At 41.3% G+C, this 19,772-nt stretch overlaps 1 protein-coding gene across 2 annotated transcripts in view; it reads right to left on the minus strand.

Annotated features, from left to right (window-relative positions):
* Positions 1 to 19,772, minus strand: part of NFIA (nuclear factor I A) — a 620,753-nt gene that overhangs the window by 114,354 nt on the left and 486,627 nt on the right. For both annotated transcript variants that reach the window (XM_048495977.1, XM_048495978.1), the window contains exons 5-6: positions 11,489 to 11,606; positions 5,809 to 5,936 (exon numbers count right to left, since the gene is read on the minus strand). In XM_048495977.1, coding sequence (XP_048351934.1) covers positions 5,809 to 5,936; positions 11,489 to 11,606 — 246 coding nt within the window. The remainder of the gene's footprint in view (positions 1 to 5,808; positions 5,937 to 11,488; positions 11,607 to 19,772) is intronic.

Genomic DNA, 19,772 nt, shown 5'->3' on the forward strand with positions numbered 1-19,772 from the left:
GGAATGGAGTGCATGAGTTTGGTTAAAAACCACAAAAACTGCTATAGCAACACTGGAGATGGGAGATTTTTATGGAGTAGGCATAGCATGCAGAGGCGTAGCTAGGAAAAATGGAGATTGGGGCAAAAGCTGAGTTTTCTGCTCTCCCACCCATGGGTGGCTGCCCTCCCTCACCCCAGCCAAACAATCTACTAGCAGCAAAGCCCATTGCTGGGGAGATGCAATGGTCCATAGAAAAGGGTAGAAGAAGAAGGACCTCCCCAGCAATAGGCTTTAGTGGGGCTGTAGCAGCCCCTACCTCAACCTTGCTCAAGGTGTGACACTTACCTGGGTGGGCATGTGTGGCTTGGGGGTGGGACAGGTTGAAGAGTGTGGCTTGAGGTAGGAAGGAAGGTGAGGATAGGTAAAGAGTGCAGAGGAGTGGGGTGTGGAGAGGGTGGCAAAGTGAGGGCTGGAGTGGAGGAGGATGGAACAGAGTGGCTTGGGGTGGTGGGAAGGTTGAAAGGGCACGCTCGGGGTGGAAGTTTGGGAGAGGGTGGAATGGGAGGCTTCAGGTGGGGGAGGTCAAAAAGATGAGGGTTCTGGTGGGGCAGAGTGGCAAGGTGAGGCATGGGGGGGTTGAAAGGTAAGACTTAGAGTGGTGGGGTGGAAGGTGTGGTTAGGGGTGGGATATGGTTGTAGGAGAGCATGAGGGCGAGTAGGGTTAGCAGGTTAGTGTTGGGGTGGGGCAGGGTGCCAAGGTGAAGGTTGGGGTGGGGGAGGGTTGAAAGGGTTTGGGTGGTGGGAGAATGTGGCTGGGGTAGGGTTGGTAGTTGAGTACGAAGGTGGGGAGGTTTGGCAGGTTAGTATTGGGGTGGGGGAGAGTGGCAAGGTGAGGGCTGGTGGGTGCAAGGTTAGCAAGGTGAGGATTGGGTTGGGGAGGATTGGAAGGTGTGACTAGGGGTGGGTGAAGGGTGGAAAGATTAGGATTGGGGTAGGGGAGGGTAGAAAGTGGCTGGGGGGTTGGTAGGTGAATAAGAGGGTGGGCAAGGTTGGGAGTTAGTATTGGGGTAGGGGAGGGAAGCAAAGTGAGGGTAGGGGTGGGAGAAGGTTAGAAAATGAGGCTTGGGTGGGGGTACGATGGGAAGCTGTAGGTTAGGGTAGGGGTGGCAGAGCCCAGGCTTCCTTGCAGGGATGGGGGAGCAGGGAAGGGCCTGTGGAGCTGCTCCATGGGCCTGGACTTCCTCATGTGGGTGTGGAAAGGCAGGGAAGGGCCCACGGAGCTGCTCTGCGGGCCCAGGCTTCCTTGTAGAGGTGGTGGGGTGGCAGGGAAGGGCCCGCTGGCTTGCTGGGGATGGGGGAAGGCAGGGAGGGCTTATGGCGGGTGGGGGAAGGTGGGGAAGGCTTGCCTGGCAGGGCGCAGTGGATGGCTCTCCAGGTGATGGTGGGGCAGGTAGAGAGTAGGGCCTGGCAGGGGGGGCAGCCGAGTCTTACCTCTTTCCTCATTTGCTTGCTGTCTACCACCCAGCTGGGCTGGGCCAAGAGTCCCAAGTCGAGGAGGGCTGCCTGGGGGAAGGAGGAGGAGTGTGGGGAGTGATCTCCCGCCCCCATGTGACCATGTGGCGGGCACCCGGGGACATATGACCCTATATGTCCCTGTGGCTACTCCACCCCTGACAGCATGCAGTCACACTGATCTTCTATGAGGGGTACTGTTAACATATATTTTGGGTCTCCAATCTGATGTACTACTTTCAAGCAGGATACAACTGTATGGTTTTGAGTAATTTGAAGGATCTCCCTTATTTATTTTCTTATAAATCTGTGGGAAATTTATCCTTGAAGATAGAATCAAATATTTTAATGGTATACTTGAAGAAAACAGACTGCCAAAAATTCATCTCTACACTCTGAGAATGGAGGGATTCCGTAACATTAATCCCCTTTCACAAGCAAAAATAGAGTACCAGAGGACCAGCTTCTATATGTTTACAGTAATCACAAGTTTGGTGTCAATTCCACCATCACCCATGAAACTTCTTAGGCCACTTTGGCACAATGTCTCCCTCTCAGCTTGATATTCATCACAAAATTGTTGTAATGACAAAACAGGGTGGTAAGAGAATCACCCTGACCTGATTGAGAGGAAAGGTAGGTTAGATTTTTTACCAGAAATACAACAGTGAACCTAAAAAAAAGTTTAAAGCTTCACCTCATTTTGTTCACTTTGGTCTAGTGCATAATAATCTCAACAATCATTTTGCATTTTGCAACAATAGTCCAAAGCTGTATTGCTAAAAGGAATACTGCTCAATGGCTACAGGGTCTTCTGTACAATTCTCTACTAGTATGCAAAACTTTTGGATATATCCAGTGGCCATTTCCTCTAGAACTTTATCCTTCTAAAGGTTAAAAAAAATCCCAAATATGGCTTTTTTATATGTGATATACTGCATTGCTATGCAAAACCCAGTGGCTAAGGACAAAATATGCCAAATATAAAAAAGCTGTACTACAGAGTTGAAAAAGCATCTCCAAAACATGGCAGGTACACGTAAAAATGAAGTTTGTTTAAATAAGTAGAAGAGCTCTTAGGTAGAAATGACACTTTAATGATAGGATGTCCTTGAATGATAAATGAAACAATTGCAAAAGTTGTATAATTAGATATAAAAGTGAGAGAGGCTTGGGGTTTTAGCCTTCTGCCTCAAAGAAAGTGGGAAGGCAGTTTTGCTTATCTAATACATGATTATATTTCCATTATAGTAAGTTTGACCTCATTAATACTTATTGGTTCCAAAAAGCTGAAAATGTCTTATTTAACTTTAGCTAAAATAAGAACTACATTTCTTACTTCTACAAACAGGTTTGACTCAAAATTTCTGTATAGATTTTAGCTCTTTTCTGTGTTCTCAACTGTCCTCCTAGCAACACAGAAGTTCTGAGCCTCTGTACCCTCTTATCCCCTTTTGTTCTTCATGTCCCTTCTTCCTCATGACTGGAATATTGCCTAGCCCAGGGGTAGGGAACCTGCGGCTCTCCAGATGTTCAGGAACTACAATTCCCATCAGCCCCTACCAGCATGGCCAATTGGCCATGCTGGTGGCCATGCTGACAGAGGCTGATGGGAATTGTAGTTCCTGAACATCTGGAGAGCCGCAGGTTCCCTACCCCTGGCCTAGCCCTTCTTCCCTCCATTCCTATAAGAGAAGGCACAGAGTTGTGCATACATTTTATACTGTTAGAGAATTAAAGGAGGAGCATGTGTGCATTTAACTGAATGAAACACAATGCTATATGAATCCGATATGAATCATGTATTTTTGTATACATGAAGATCACTTGCTTGAGCATGGGAGGTGGCAATGTTGTTAAATTTACCTTTGCAGAAATCTGTGATATTTTGTATGGAGTATTTCTTTCTTTGCTGTAAATCAAAACTTCCACTGACAGACAGCAACCAGGCATGAAGGAATAAATGTTACTGTATCATTTTTATCATTATATAAAAACTGAACAAAAGTGTGTCTATGGTACAATGTTCCTAAAGATATAACAATATACTATATTTCAATACTGGTACAAACGCTCTCATTCATAATAATATTTCAGGATTCATATAGCATGCATGGTAGGACATTGTTGCTGTCATTAGCTGTTTCCGCATGGGCGGAAAACACTGTCCCAGGGGCGCTGTTCACACAGCTAGCACTACTGCATCACAGCAGTGCTGTGCTCGCCCTCCCAAGAGGTTCAAAGATGCCGTTTTTAAAACTCACTCTGGCTGCTTCTGCACAGGCGGAAAACAGCATCTAGGGACAGTAAAAACACTGCCCCTGGAGTGCTGTTCGCATAGCCATGTTCGCCCCCCAAATGGCGCGAAGATGCCGCTTTTGAAACTTGCTCGAGTGAGGTTTTTCAAAAGCGGCGTCTTCCTGCCAGCACGGTGCAAAGTGCACCAGCATGAGGCCTCTGCTTTTCGCTCCTCCAGTTTCCCATTTACCTACCTCTACTTTCTGCGCAGCTCTGGACAGATGGAGGGACACGCTCACGCTACCGTCTGACCCCCGGAGGTCGGAAGGCAGTGTGGGCGTGTCCCTCCAGCTGTCCAGAGCTGCACAGGGAGGAGAGGTAGGTGAATAGGACGACCCGTGGGAGGCTCCATGTGGAGCCGTCTCTGCGGGTCGCAGCAGACTCGGCGCTGCCCACACGAGACCATGCGAATGGTTTTGTGTGTAGAGTCGTTTCCTGCCGCTGTGCAGAAATGGCCACTGTATTTAGTAAACTTTCCCTTCCTGGATAATCTTTAAAAAAAGGCAGCTGAAAATGATTGCTACAGTGTAATGGTAGCACTAATTTTGCTAGCACTAATTTTTGGGGCCATGAGGAAGAGGAAAGCTACTACTACACAGCCACCATTTTTCACCCCACAAGAGATAAAAAGTATCAATGGAATCCCATCTTCAAATAACTTTCAAAGTTCTAGGTATTCCTTTTGAATGGCTTTTATCATTCTTCCCTTTTTGTAACGCAAGATGGAAAAAATATTAAATCTGCTGCTCTTATGAAGAAATATTAATAGAGATTTAGTAGAACTTTCCCTTAATCACCTTTTGTTACTTCTTCTGTATCTTCTGCTATAAAAACACTGGCAGAACCTGATCAAACTAGAATGGGAAAATACTAATTTTTCTTGTCATATAGTAACCTCCTAAGGTATGTTGCAATTGAATGAACTATCTTTTTATCTTGTGCCCATTTTCAGTAAACTCACAGAAAAAAAAATCTATGTGAAGTTCTTCCAGTCAGTATAACATAAAATAAAGTAAAAAACAAAAATTTCACAGAACCAACAAACTAAAGAAGAAGAGGAAGAAAAAGAAGAGGAGGAGGAGGAGGAGGAGGAGAAGGAGTTTGGATTTATATCCCCCCTTTCTCTCCTGTAGGAGACTCAAAGGGGCTTACAATCTCCTTGCCCTTCCCCCCTCACAACAAACACCCTGTGAGGTGGGTGGGGTTGAGAGAGCTCCAAAGAACTGTGACTAGCCCAAGGTCACCCAGCTGGCATGTGTGGGAGTGCATAGGCTAATCTGAATTCCCCAGATAAGCCTCCACAACTCAAGTGGTAGAGTGGGGAATCAAACCCAGTTCCTCCAGATCAGAGTGCACCTGCTCTTAGCCACTACACCACTGCTGCTCACCTAAGGAGCCTTTGTTATCCAAATTAATATTAATTTTTTTAAAAAATCAAATGTTCCATAGACAACCAATAACATATTTATAGGAATGCTCAATTAAGGGATAGTACAAGAATACAGAGACTTGAAAGGTATCTTAGTAATCCAACTGTGGTACAACAACACAGGTAAATAACACATAATTCACACAAGCTTTCAAATACTTTAAAATATATAAAACAACATTTCCTATGGAGATGCTGTATAGTCAATGTAGAATTAAATCAATTTAACTTAATATTTAAATTGATTTTATAATTCTCCCCTTTTATAATAATTCAGCTGCTGTCATTTTACAATACAACTAAAATATATATTTCTTTTTGAAGGAAACCAACCTAAATTTACTCTACTATTTTGTGATAATGAAGCCTTGATTATCATTGAAGGCATATTCAACACTAAGTTTTGCTTGCCCAGAACACAAAAATGACATATGGCTAAAACATCTACAGCTGTAAACATTTTTTGTTTCTATATAGTGTCTCATATATAGTAAGGCTTTAAGCTGCTAAGATTTAGGAATAAAGAAAATGAGCATTTGTGACTGTTGTATAGGCCTTCTAAAAACCATCTGAGCAGCTACAATTACCTGGTTCCACTTCATGCCATCCACTTGACTGACTGCCACTTCCTGGAGACCGCCCTTGGCTTGTATAAAATGATTCTTCTCCAGGACTATCCATTTCATCCTCTACAGATTTGAGGCGCTTTGTAGAGCTGGAATTTCAGAAAACATATTATTTGATAAATAATGTGATAAAATGGTGAAGTAACATCATAACCCTTTAGGATCATTAAAAGGGAAACTTGCCTGCCTCTCTATTTGCTCTGAAACTGTCAGAGATAACAGGTGAGGATTTGAATACCCCTGAGTTGAAAATATACCCCGAATTCACTGTTTTAGGCTATCTTGAGGATATCTGAAATGATCCCAACTTTCCTGAAATTCCATGAGTAATGGAAATATCTCCCAGAATTTTAGGTATGTTTTTACTTTTAGACCAAGAATGGGGAGCGAGACAGGAGAAGCTGGCCTCAGCAAACAGCTGTTTTAGCAGCATTTGGTCCTTTTACCTTTTAAATGGAGATTATTTAAAGTGAAAAGATCTGGCCACCTGTTGTTCATATTGAAGAAGAAGAAGAAGAGTTTGGATTTATATCCCCCCTTTCTCTCCTGTAGGAGACTCAAAGGGGCTTACAATCTCCTTGCCCTTCCCCCCTCACAACAAACACCCTGTGAGGTAGGTGGGGCTGAGAGAGCTCCGAGAAGCTGTGACTAGCCCAAGGTCATCCAGCTGGCGTGTGTGGGAGTGCACAGGCTAATCTGAATTCCCCAGATAAGCCTCCACAGCTCAGGCGGCAGAGCGGGGAATCAAACCGGGTTCCTCCAGATTAGATACACGAGCTCTTAACCTCCTACGCCACTGCTGCTCCTTTACCCAGCCTGTGGAATGCGGTGAGGAAGGCTTATGTCCACAATAGCTAATTTTGAATTGTGTCTTGCCTTTATATGCATCAGAATAAGGTAGGAATGTGAAAGTTCTGAAATTACATAGAGTTCTGAAATTACATAATAGACTGTACCACTTCAATGTACAGATGTGTAAAAAGTTCCCGAAGAAACTTTTAGCATATCTTCCTAACTGATTTTTTTTTAACATTTCAGGGAGTGCTATTTTACATGGAGAATATTAAATAACTGAACTGAGCTCCTTCAACATAAAGTGGAACATTCAACAATTTTGCTGCATGTGAAGACCCAACACTATTATTCTGTATCAGAGACAGTTTTAATAGCTACTTTCCAAAGTGACATAAACACTGATAGCACTGCACAACGGATGTGTACAGCAACTGTACAGCAACTTAGAGTGAAGTTATTCTGTTCATAAATAATTTTTGTTTGGACTTTTAATACTATAAAAGCATGCAGTTGGATTCGTTAAGATGTCAGTTTTAACTATTTTAAACAAGATTTTCAGGGTAAACTTTTGAGAGTTGAAGCTCCCTTCATCAGATATCATGACAAAGAGAGCTTTGACCCTCGAAAGCTTGTACCGTAAAAATCTTGCTGGTCTTTAAGTTACTACCAGACCCAGACCTAAAATTTCCATGAGTAACTAATTTCTTCCTAAGTTAGATGAACCTTTCAGAGATTGGACTTCTTAACCAACTCCTTGATGATTCAGGGTGGTGGTAGAGAATGGCTGCCATAGGGACAGAGGATGCCGATGGGATCAGGAAAGATCTCAACTTCACCCTCCAAACATCAACTATTCTGGATGTGTTGTAAACTTTCCTAAAAAAACTGTGGAAAACCAAGTTTACATAATATCATGGGAAAGCCAGGGAAAAGCCAGAAGGTAGAAGCACCATTTTTTTTTAAAAAAAAACACCTTCCAAACAGGAACAAATTTATACTAAATACCCAGTGAAGTTGACAGTGATGAACCTCAGTTTTAACGCAAGGGTGTCTATTACCCAGGCAAGGGTAATTTTTTGAACTTGTTATGGTGTAATGTAAGTAAAGTCACACAGTTCTCTGTGGAACAAACTAACTGTATAAACAAGTGAGTAGAGAAAGCAAGAGAACAAATCTGACTAGAGAAAGCAAGAGAACAAATCTGACATAATTACCTTGGGAGCCATAAAAGTGCTGCAAAAATAGGACTAACTAAACATAGCTAGAAAGCGAGAAGGATCATTTGATTTTAAAAACAACCAGCTTCACTACAACTTGAAACCAAAAACATTTTTAATTTGAGCTCTTCACAGGTGAAATACAGACAGACTGTTTCTCATCACCAGTCACATATAAATCCATCTCCCATGAAACATTCTAGTAAAGCCTCAGAGGAAAGATAACCCTTCTACTGAGCTCTGAAGGTCAATTGACTTGGACTCTGACAGAGTAATGTGGGAGAATTGCAGAGCCAAAGGCCTTAAGCTTCAGGAACAATAGTGAGCAGAACAGACTTTTCTGGGGGAAAATGGGCCGTTGAATTCATGTTTGAAGACAAGGTCAGCAGATTTTGTGTCACAGACATCAGGTGTTAAGGAGTCTATTGCACATTCTGTGCACAATGGAAACAGAAACTCCCAAGGGTAAACTACCTGCCCAAAAGTCCTGTTGAGTGAGTCCAGGGAAGACAGTTCCGTATATTAAAGATCTATTGCATGAGAATACAAAATAATAATTGTCATAATTTCTCCTGTGCTTAAGAATTTTCACACAGAAAATGAATAGCCGCTTCTTGAAAATTTGCTGAATCTCAGATTGCTAATGAAGTGAATTTTCTGTGCCATGAGTATCCCAACACAAGAACTATCAGTGTGTACAATTTCAGTTCTTTATTTTATCACACACATATAAATATAAGTTATTCAGTGTTACAGGAAAAGTACACAACAAGGCATTTTCAGTCTTATGATCTCACTGCCTTTTTCAAAATTTTATTTAAGCACATGAGGGCAAGGTATTTTTTAAACAATTAAAAGTGATCCTTGGCACTCTAGCGTAGCTCAGGAACACTAAAGAGTGTCTCTCAACCCCAAATTTGTTTTCAAAGCATGTTTACTGTCAACAAGAGACATTTTTATTTGCAGTACAATCACTGCCTTGATAATTCTGCTAAGACTACAGTTCCTTAGCAGCTCTAAGCTTGTGTATCTGGAAGGCAATGTTGGTGAAATCGATAGGGACATTCTTCCAAGTAAATATGTTTAGGATTGGGCTGTAAGCTCGTAATTTAAGGACTTTTCTGTCAAATATGGAGCAACCTAATGTGAGGAAAAAACAAACATATTGCAGAGTTATTAACCACTGACGCTGTTTATAATTAGCTTCTTATCTGTGTCAGGTATTTGCAGAAGCCCACAGGAGTGACAGCTGAGCTTTACTTTTAAGTTAAGTATTGTTAATAATCTGTCTGTTCTTTCTCTCCTGAAATGGAAACAAACATAGCCTGAGACTAACTCCTATGAATGAGAACTGTCCATACAAAATACTAAGTACACTCAGAAAAATAAAGCTAAATTGTGTATGAGTATACTGATTACTGCCACAAGTAATTATTAGTTTATTTGCTGAATATCAGAATGTTGACTGAGTATAAACACACAGTGTATTCTCTCAGTCAGCACAGGCTATAAACCAATGGCATATTGTCCTACAGCCTTTGTAGGAAAGAAAAGTGAAATACTTGTATGAACTACATTTTTCACATTATATTATCCTTACGTATCACTGCCAGAAGGGAGAAGAGATCGTCTGAAGAACGCACATGTATTTATTATGCTGATTATAGCCTGCAATGTGAAGCTGCGTTCAACTGTAATTTGAAGACTCACCATATCCCGGTAATAGACTTTCCTTGAGTTGGAAAGAACTACTCGAGGGGGGGAGGGGAATATGAGAAACGTCTGTAATAGTCAGCGTTTTCTAATGACAGATTACAGGATCCAACCCAAAAAGCTTGGGCCCTTTCCGCACATGTGCGGAAACGCACCTCCACAGACATGAAGTATGCTGGTGGAGGCTCAGGGACCGTTCGCACGACCTCCAGAGGTCACAGGGTAGCGTGGGCGGGTCTCTGCAGCCCTCCAGAGGGACGCTGCACAAGAAGGTGAGTGGAGCCGACAGGGAAAGCACCACGAAACTGTGACCTATAAGGAAACTCAGAATCAAGGATTATTTTCTAAAGCTGTGCCTACAAATAGAATTCTAAAGGGCAACTCCTTAACCCTACATTAGGATGCCATGTACCAGTTCATCAGAAGCAATGTGTTACATTTCCACCTTGCAATGTGATACAAGCTATTGTCTCTAAAACCCAGAAAACAGTCAATTTGTTTATACAGAGGCATATGGGTTATGGCTTACACAATATGGTTTTCACAGAGGCATTGTCAGAGGCCTGCCCTATAGGTTATAGGGGTGAGCACAATTTTTTATCAGTGAATTCTGGGTTTGGGTTCTAAAAACCTGGAAATATATGGCAAAGATAAATAAAGCCAATAACCATCGCCTTTATTTGGCTTTTTACCAACATTTTTTGAGATTTTAAAACTTGAATCAGAAATGTATCAATTAAAACAAATTCTTCCCCCTCCCCCCATTTCCCAGGTCCTGGTAGACTTGGGAGATGGTGACATGGACCTAGAAATCGGCAGCAGAGGTAGGCTTTTTGAGCAGCAGGGCTGCTCAGCTCTGTACAATACCCTGGTCTTTTTTGATAAAGGGGAATCTCTAAAAATGCCGATATAGCTTTTTTCAGGGGAGGGGGGATTTTACCACCCTTTGCAGGTTAGCTAATCTTCAACAGTATTACTTCAAAAGGCTCCCCTTGCTGCAATTATCATGATCCCTTGACCTTCCCAGAAGCCAAGCACAAGTCATACTATTATGTGATGTTTCATGCACTTCTCTTTCAATGGCAGGCAGCAGGAGTGACAAACTACATCAATTAATTGCTTATTTTGCCGGACTAGTATCTCTCAAGCAGCAGTATAATGAAAAACCGTCTGTGTGCTTTAGAAGAATGGCCTTCCATTTGGTTATTTTGTTTGGCTCACCTTCAGCTAGCTTTGATTCAGCTTAGCAGATTCCTACAATAGGTTTATTGTTTGTAAGCCATTACAGCTGAATGGCTGATTGCTGTTCATCTGTGTGGACTGTTCAACTCCCCAGACAAGCACATACCTAACTGGCTACCTGAGCAGATGTTCACAAATTGGGAATTCCTGGATTAGTCCCAATTTAACTTAGATGTGCAAATAGCAGCATGATTGGTGCTTGAAAAACAATTGCATGGAATCATATCTATGTAGCAAGTCATTTGTGTGCAGCAGCTCCCTGCATCAGTCTAGCAATTTCCACCAGGCCAATTCAGACTCGGCAGGAGCTGGGCCTCAGTCTATTAACTGCCAGTTCCTTTAACTGGGATAAGGCCAATTTTGTCATTAAGACCCTTAAAAATGTTTAGAATTATAGGCAAATCCCCATCCTTTATCACTTCTAATCCATCTACAGGAAACTGCCTCTAATTTATATTCATTTGATCTTCAGTAACTTTCAAAACACAAAGTGTAAATAAGACACGTTTGAGATACATTAATGAACACTCCACTTTATTCTTAGAAAGTCTCAGTGTCTAAAGCAGAACCTGTCAGGTAACATAAATACTAATTAACAGCATTACTGATTTTGAAATATCCACACAGACAAGAGGATCAGTCATAGCCCCAATATCCTGCACAGACTGAATTACCTGGTAGAGGAGGTGCTTGGTAAAGATCTCCTCATAGCTCCTGGACTCATGCTATAGTATGAAGAACTTTCCAAATCTGAGAGTGAGAAATTAGGGCCTGTTCCTGCGGCTATTGGTGCTAGGAAAATAAAGAAAAGTCAGTAAGTCACGTGAAAAAGGAATAATTACATATCAAACATTTACTTTCACCTTAATAACTTTATCCAGCTTGTAGGTAGAAAGGTATGAGTTAATCAACACTGTAATCAGAAAGATTATGCAATTTTATGATGAAGATCTTCTTTGAAGGTTTTTTTCCTGATGGCAAAGTCTGAGTTCACCATGGTCTTTTTTCCTCAAAAACTTGAAGGAATATTGCTTCTTCATGGATTTTTCCATATGTTTAGTATCATTGGATATATTAGTAAGTTTTTCCTCTTGTTGCTGCCTTGGGTGATTTATTTATTTAAAATATTTACATCCAATCGTTTTCAGTTAGCCCAAGGCTGCTTATAAACATAGTCACACAACCATCATTAGGTCTTTTTTGTTGAATTGTCTTTTAACTGTTACAAATGAATAGAACGAACTACTTTTTAATAGAGTTATTACTAATTATTAAGACTTCAATTGTGAAGAAGGACAGTTTGTGAATTTCCTGTTATCAAGAATATTGATTTTGTATCATTAACATAACAAATGACTGAAGGCAGAAGACCATTTTAATGTACATGATTGTTCTAAGGTATCTGGGGGAATATTTGTAACCTGCATGGTGTGTTACAAATAAATAACGTTTCCTCAGCAATTACAGTGTGATGCCTTTTTTGGGGAAATATAAACACCCATTGTGACAGAAATCAGGGCTGCTGAGAGCCACCATGGGCCCCTGAACAAAGATTCTACATGGGTCCTTCAGATATGACCCTTATCCAAACCCTGCGTCTAATTTTGTGATATTTTTATACGCATACACACTTCTTACATCTGATGAAGTGGGCCATAGTTCACAGAAACGTCATATCACAACAACTCTCTAGCAATTTAATCTGTAAGAAATCTATTTCACCCTAATATCTAAAAAGTGTTTAAAATGTAATTAAATCTAATGGGGACGAGTTCTATTCCATATGTATAACCACTAAGTTAGGCCCCTTCTGCACGGGCTCGGAGAGCAGTGGGGCACCAGTATACATGACTCTGGTGCAGCCCTGAGGCCCTTTGCACACTTGTGTGAGGACAGCCCCGGTGTTGCCGTGGCAACTAACAACCTCTTCTGAGGTTGTAAAAACATCATGGGCTTTATGGATCTCCAGTACAATTATTCCCGGTATAATCCTGCACCAGGTCTTTCTGGATAACTCCTATCCAACTTGCTTCTTTTCATATTATGGCTAAATTACTCAACAAAAGGGAATATTATTTGGAGTAAGCTGTCTACGGACTACAGGTAAAACATGGGAATCATAGATGACATAAAGAAAAAAAAACGTATATAACTTGCATATAATGTGCTGGAAACAACAAACTATGCCAAGCAGTGGTTTAATGAAAACAGGTGAAGTGATATGCATTAAAAGAATAGGATGGAAAGAACACAATTCTATTAAAATGGGAGCCAGTCAGTAATGATCTTCAAATGGAATTAGCTTGGGAAATAATTTTCAAAAAGACGCTACATTCATTTGCTATATTCTTTTAACTACAATATGTTTCCTGTGCAATGGATGAATGAAAATTTGGTGGGGGTGGGGAGTGGAGACTGTAAAATTAACTCATTTTATCAATTGTGCTGCCTGCTAGAATTTCCTGACATCAGAGACAAGATGCTGTAAAACTGATGAATTTGCATGGAAGAAGAAACCAGTGTAAGTAATTTGTGTAAAAGGTAACATGGGCATGGACTGCTATAATTCAGACACCCTGCAGATAGCAAACTACTGCAGAGCGAGCAGTTATGGGTTAGAAAAATGACCACACTGCAGTCAGTCTGACTTGAATGGAAATCAATCATAAAGGTACACTCTGCAGCATCCGCTTCACAGTTTTTAGCAAGTTCTTGGCCAAACGTATTTGTGCTTTAAAAGCCTTCACTTGATAAATTCTCTTTCACACAAGACCTATGGAAGGCACAGCTGAAAGGTTAATAATGTGTTTTTCAAGCAGGTGCATAACAATGTCATTTCCCAGCTACTATAATATTTATTAAGCAAGTTCACTTCAGAGAGTGGAAATGAGGAAAAATACCTTAATTAGCCAGTTTCTACTTCTCTGTCCTTATTTCAGGGAGTTTAAATTCTATGAAGTGTAATTCTGCCTTGCTAAATTTGGTTATATCTATAGATAGCAGGAAGGTGGGATACCATTAGACAATGCAGACCAAATATAACAAAAAACATAACAAGAAATATTAAGCTATCTCCTTAAATGATAGAGTATAGAGAACATTATTTGCTTATGCCCTAAATTTGTTCATATGTGACACACAACTTTTGTTATATAAGACTGTAGTTTCTACTCCTTGATTTCGATTCGCAATGGAAGAATGTACGTGATAGGCTCTATAAAACTGAGCTGAGAATTCTATTGTTGTTATCCTTACATCCTCATAGAGTTTTTAATGGAAGGCATACATAGACCACTTGTGTACAAAGGGACAAAGCGGCTAATACTACTGCTAGCAACATTAACAAATTATTAAGATGTATTTACTTTAAAAATTAATATGCTTTCCTTGAACTAGACTAAGAATGAAAATAATCCCTAATAGACATCCCTAATAGTAAAATGGCCCACCATGCAAATTTAAAATATCCTCTAGTAGCTACAGAAAGCAAACCCATCTCATGTCAGAGGTTAGCCAAGGACATCAGTGGCAGAGAGAGAGAGCAACTGACCGAATGAAACTGCTTCTCTGTACTGTATTTTAACTATCAATAAAAAGTGTCTGTATCTCCACTTAAATATTACTCATCTTTCTAGTCACCATTTTATTAAAAATATAATCCAGTGTTTCTCAAATTGGGGCCTAGGGACCCCTGAAAGTCTGTGAGGGTATAAGGACAGAGGATGAGCAAGTGCAGGGACTTTCCATCTCAGGGAAAAGGGATGGAGTCAGCTAACCACTCTTTTCAATGGCGTTAGCTCAATAAGGTAATAAAATCTAAGAACTGCTGATATATAAGCAAAAAGTATTCAGACCACCTTTAGAACATTTCTCCATTGACTTGAAGAAATTATTTTCTCATTTGTTATTAAGGTAAGTCACAGTTATGCACACTTTACTTTTCTATATTAATATCACGAACTGAGGCCGTTTTTTCACAGCGAAATTGTACCTGGGTGGACCTGGGATCTCGCGTACCAGGTCAATTTTGGCCTGGTCTGCGATTCTTCACAGATCCCCACTTCTGCCCCTACGCTGCTCCAGCTGTTTCTGCACGGGCACAGGGCTTTTTTCATTTTCTCCCCGCAATCCATTCCACACATGCATGGACAACCTCCATTTCCCACATTCTGATTGGCCCCTGGTTGTGTCACTCAAATGGCGTCATTCTCTCCCATTCACTTTCATAGAGGGAGAAACTGTGGGTTCAGAAAGAGAAAGGGGGGAAGGGGGAGCGAAGAGCAGTCTGCCTGTGCTGCTGGCAGGCATGGGCATGACCGGGTCTGACACCGCAAGGCAAAGTGGGTGGCTAGCACAAGCATGGTCAGGTCACAGTCCAATGGGTCAAGGTAGGTGGCAGGCAAGGCATAGTTAGGTCACAGTCCAATAGGTCAAGGCACGGGAGAACCGAGAAGCAGGCTAGGAATCAACAAAGAACCAGGCACACAGAGGCAACAAGCACCCAGGCAGAAGCAAGCTCACAGCAAGGCTTATATAAAGAGCCTTGTTCAGGGGGCTGGAATTCTGCGAGGAGTTAGTCCACATCAGATGCAGAGACTTCTAGTCTCCCATACTTTGCTGCCAAACGAGCACTCCTTCTGTACTTCTGCAGTAGTAAGTACCCAGGGGCTGGCTCATGACACCGTCTTTGCCAGGCAAGACAGGAGGAAAGCATGTGAGTGGGGGACAGCAGCCCTTCTGTAATGGCTGCAGTGAAATACTCCATTTAGGAGAGGAGGAGGGAGCCCTTTTATGCAGATGGCTGGGAAGCCGTGATTCCTTTCATGCTCGCCTCTTCTCCTCTCCGCCCCCACTTGTAAATCCCCCCTTCTTCTCCAGCAGATGGATTTTTGCCACTGCGGATCAGCAGAGAGTACCCTTCCCTCCTCTTTGGGCTGCACACAAGCCTCTGCTTAATGTGATTAAAGCACTCCCCCCACATCTTTGCCATTTGCATTTCCAGCTCACACTTTCAGTGTGGAAAGCGTTGGGCGGGCCAGAACAGTGAGACAGGAAAAATACAAAAGTTCTGCCCATATCTGCTCCTGTGGTTTTTTCATGGCACCAGAGTCGCACAGGGGTATTTTAAAAGTACCACCTTGCTAGCGAGAAGCAAAGGCAATACCGTGGGGCAGCATCAGGGCCACACCGGGGCAGACACGCTGCAGCTCCGGGAGCCATGAGGAATCCTTGAATATACACACCGATGCAATTTCGCTGTGAAAAACTGGCCTGTGATAAATATCCTAGGAAAAAAGAAGGAAAGTATTTTTGTCTATCTACTGTTTCCATCTCCCTACTAAGTTTATGGATTCAAAGGTCAGAAGGATACATCAGTTTTTGCTAAAGAACCACTTAGCCCTGGTTGCAGCAGAGCAGAACAATTCTCTGTTTACCTAAGCACATCTCTTGTGCATATATATCCAAATGCTGAATATGGGGTTCAAGTGAGGGATTTTACATTTTAGGTCCAACTCGTGAATGGAGCTGCTAAGCAGCTTCTATTGATAAACAAACACTTTTGGTGGGGGGGGGGAGGCTATTGTTCGGATTGGGGCTACACTGCAAAACAGAAAGAAATTTAATCCTTTCAATCCCGCACAACTTTTCCAGTTGACTCGCATTCCTCATTAGGCAAACAGCAGTTCAGCAAGGTCATCAGAGGTTTAAATATGGTGCCACTCTGCTCCAGGGTGGGGCCAAGGGCCAGGTCACTCATATAGGCTCCCAGCCGTCCCACCTGCTGATGCCCATAGTGGGCGTGGCCACCACCTGCCTTCTGCCCTTCTAAGGAGCAGAGTGGCACCAGGTCCCGTTGATTCAGGGCCGCTCTTTATTAATTTTGAACAATTCCTCCAAGTCTTATCTGTATTTTTCTACAACTCATTTTTGTAACATCAGATTATCATCCATTCTCCATCTAAATCTAGCACTTTACTAAGCAGAAGTAGGTGCAACCAAAGTACAAAAGTTTCATGCAATAAAATCCATTAAAAATCCATGTAGTCTATAATGAAAAGGACCTGAAAGAAAAAGTTACTGTTATTCAAAAACGACATTGAATCTAAGAAGTCTAAGAATACTGAAGCCTAAGAATCATAGCTCCCCTACATATATATTCCATGAGAGAAATAACTGTAGGCTAAATCAATGTGAAGGAAAGTGGCTTTGCTGGATGAAGAACAGGCTACCCATTCAATCTCTCCTTGAATTGAGCTATGTGAAGCTTGTCTAACTCAGCTAATGCTGTTTTGGGATCTAGTTTCAACTGACAGGGTGGCCTGGTCACAAATCTCTACATATACATGGGATACTTTTCTGTCACTGGGATCAGAGAATGAATGTCCCTGAATCAGTTACTCTGGTCCAAAGGGTCCTTGCTCAAATGAATTAAAAACATCCAGTACTACAAGCTCATTTAGTCAAAATACCCAAATGTCTAAAAAAAAGTCATAAAACATGAGCACTTATCTTGTAAACGTACAGAAATGTTTATTCTGATTGGTACTTATGTAAACGATGTGGGTCTTGCTTTGGAATGATAATATGTGTTTTATTTCTTTTCATTCCCATCCCCCAATTTCCTATTTATAACCCACTTCTCTACTACTAGAAGAGACTTCTAGTACTACTAAAACAAATGGAGACTCATGGATATAAATCCATGGATGTGTTTTGGTGCCTGTAATAATCTTCTCTATGTCTGTGTTCAATCTACTGTCACACATGCTGCTTCGTTCACAGGTCTAGGCATGACTTGTGTAAATCAAATGAAACCAGAGCTCTTTCAGCCAAGGCTTTATGACGATCTGAAACACTACAGCCAATCTTTAACTTCAGGGTCTTTAAAAAATATTGTTGTACTTAGAATAATAGAGTTGGAAGAGACCCCAAAGACCAGCAAGTCCAACCCACTGCAATGCAGGAACACACAAAGCACTCCCAACATATAATCATCCAACCTCTGTTTAAAAACCTCCAAAGAAGGAGACTCTACCACACTCTGACATTCCACTGTCGAACAGCCCTTGCTGTCAGGAAGTTTCTCCTGATGTTTAGGTGGAATCTCTTTTCCTTCACCTTGAACCCATTACTCCTGGTCCTAGTCTCTGGAGCAGCAGAAACCAAGTCCCTCACTAACATGACATCCTTTATATGATTTTTGTTACAAACTGGCAAACCTATTATGTTTCTGCAACTCTATATGTTCTGTGTTCAAATTAGATACTCAGTTGAACTCTTTATGACCACAGAAAAACCTATAAAATTGAAAGCTGGCTTTGACTTTATAGACACATAGACATTTTGAACACTAAAGCAGCTAAGTGACAGTGTAAGAGTAAGATGAGAGTTCAAGGAATAAACCCGTCTTTGAACCAGTAACCTTTTCTCTCAATTGACTGAATAAGCAGCATTTATTAATTCATTTACTTTATTTGTATTTCGTCTTTCACCCCAATAACGACCAAAACGATTTACATCATTTTCCATGACCTCATTTGATCCTCTCAACAACCCTGTGAGGTAGATTAGGTTGAGGGTGCATGACAGGCCCAAAATCAGTCACCAAGCTTCCATGGCTTTCCCAGATCTAGTCTGACACTTTAACCACTAAACAATGCTGAAATCTGTGGCTAGGTCTTTTATCTCCTCTAGACAGTTTTGCTACCTTGTGTAAGGGAGCATTGCAGAATACCACAAGTATGAAATGTGTGATGTTCATTTTAACATTACCAGTACAGCATGCTATTGACCACCAAATTGTGCTGAATTCCATTTATAAACATAACTTACCACTAAGTTTATGGGGACTTTTTTTGTGTTGCTTTAATAAGATATTGATTGAGAACAAGGCTTGAGTGGGCTGCCATTGAACTGTGTAAAGGCATAAAAAGGCAAGGTCACCCTAACACTTCATTCTAAGTCCACAGTCCATTCTGTATTGTAATTATTTTGCTTTGGTTTTTTCAATCCAAACTTGAATTGTAGACTTTAAACAACAGTGCTTTACTACTGAATATGAAGTAAGCTTCTTCAGTGTTTATTTTCATGCTGCTGACTTTAAATGATCTCTCCTACAATATTGATTAGCATCTCACATGCTTATATATGGAGAAACTGCACAGCTAAACTGATGTAGAACATAAAAGAAAATTGATACACCTAGATTTCTTTAGGCTCAAGGGCGGGGAGGGGAATTTTGGAAGGGACAGTATTGGGGGGATGGGGGAGGCTGTTGTGATAGGGAAGAACTGTCAAAATTGCCCCCTTTATGTGCCTATGTAAATCTAAGTGGGGCCCAAGCCATATCCTGAAAATATACTAGTTGGTCAACTAGTGTCTTCTAGTCAGCCAACTTCTGTGTGTAAATCACATAAATGATAGCACTCAGGATATTAAAAATCCAGGTGAGGTCAATGGGCATAATACTGTATTGTATGTATAAGTGGAACTGAAAACAAGAATACAATGCTTTTAACTTTTTATTAAATTTTCACCCCCATCCCTTAATTCCCAACCAGGCTCAAGGTGGCTTTCAAGGGTTTTAAATATAATATTACAATTTAAAATTATCATAAATTAATAATCTGTTAAAACCAAGACTAAAAACCTATTGATGGTGAATAATAGTCAACAATATCATCCAATAATCCCTTCTCTGCAGATCTTCTCAGCAGTTTTTTTTAAACTTATCGTTATCCAAGACAGGGAAGATCTAAAAAAAACAATGAAAAAGAAAACTGTGTGTGTGTGTGTACAATGTGTCTTCATAATTGACAGATGACAGTTGGGAGGCCAGCAAGATAGAAGGATCAGGGACAATGGATGGCCACAACCAAAAGCCCAGTGGAACATCTCTGTCTTGCAGGCCCTGCGGAATTGGTTAAAATCCCACTGGGCCCTAGTGTCAGCTGACAA

This window comes from Sphaerodactylus townsendi, linkage group LG05 (assembly GCF_021028975.2).
Source record: "Sphaerodactylus townsendi isolate TG3544 linkage group LG05, MPM_Stown_v2.3, whole genome shotgun sequence".
In the NCBI taxonomy this organism is placed as follows: Eukaryota; Metazoa; Chordata; class Lepidosauria; order Squamata; family Sphaerodactylidae; genus Sphaerodactylus; species Sphaerodactylus townsendi.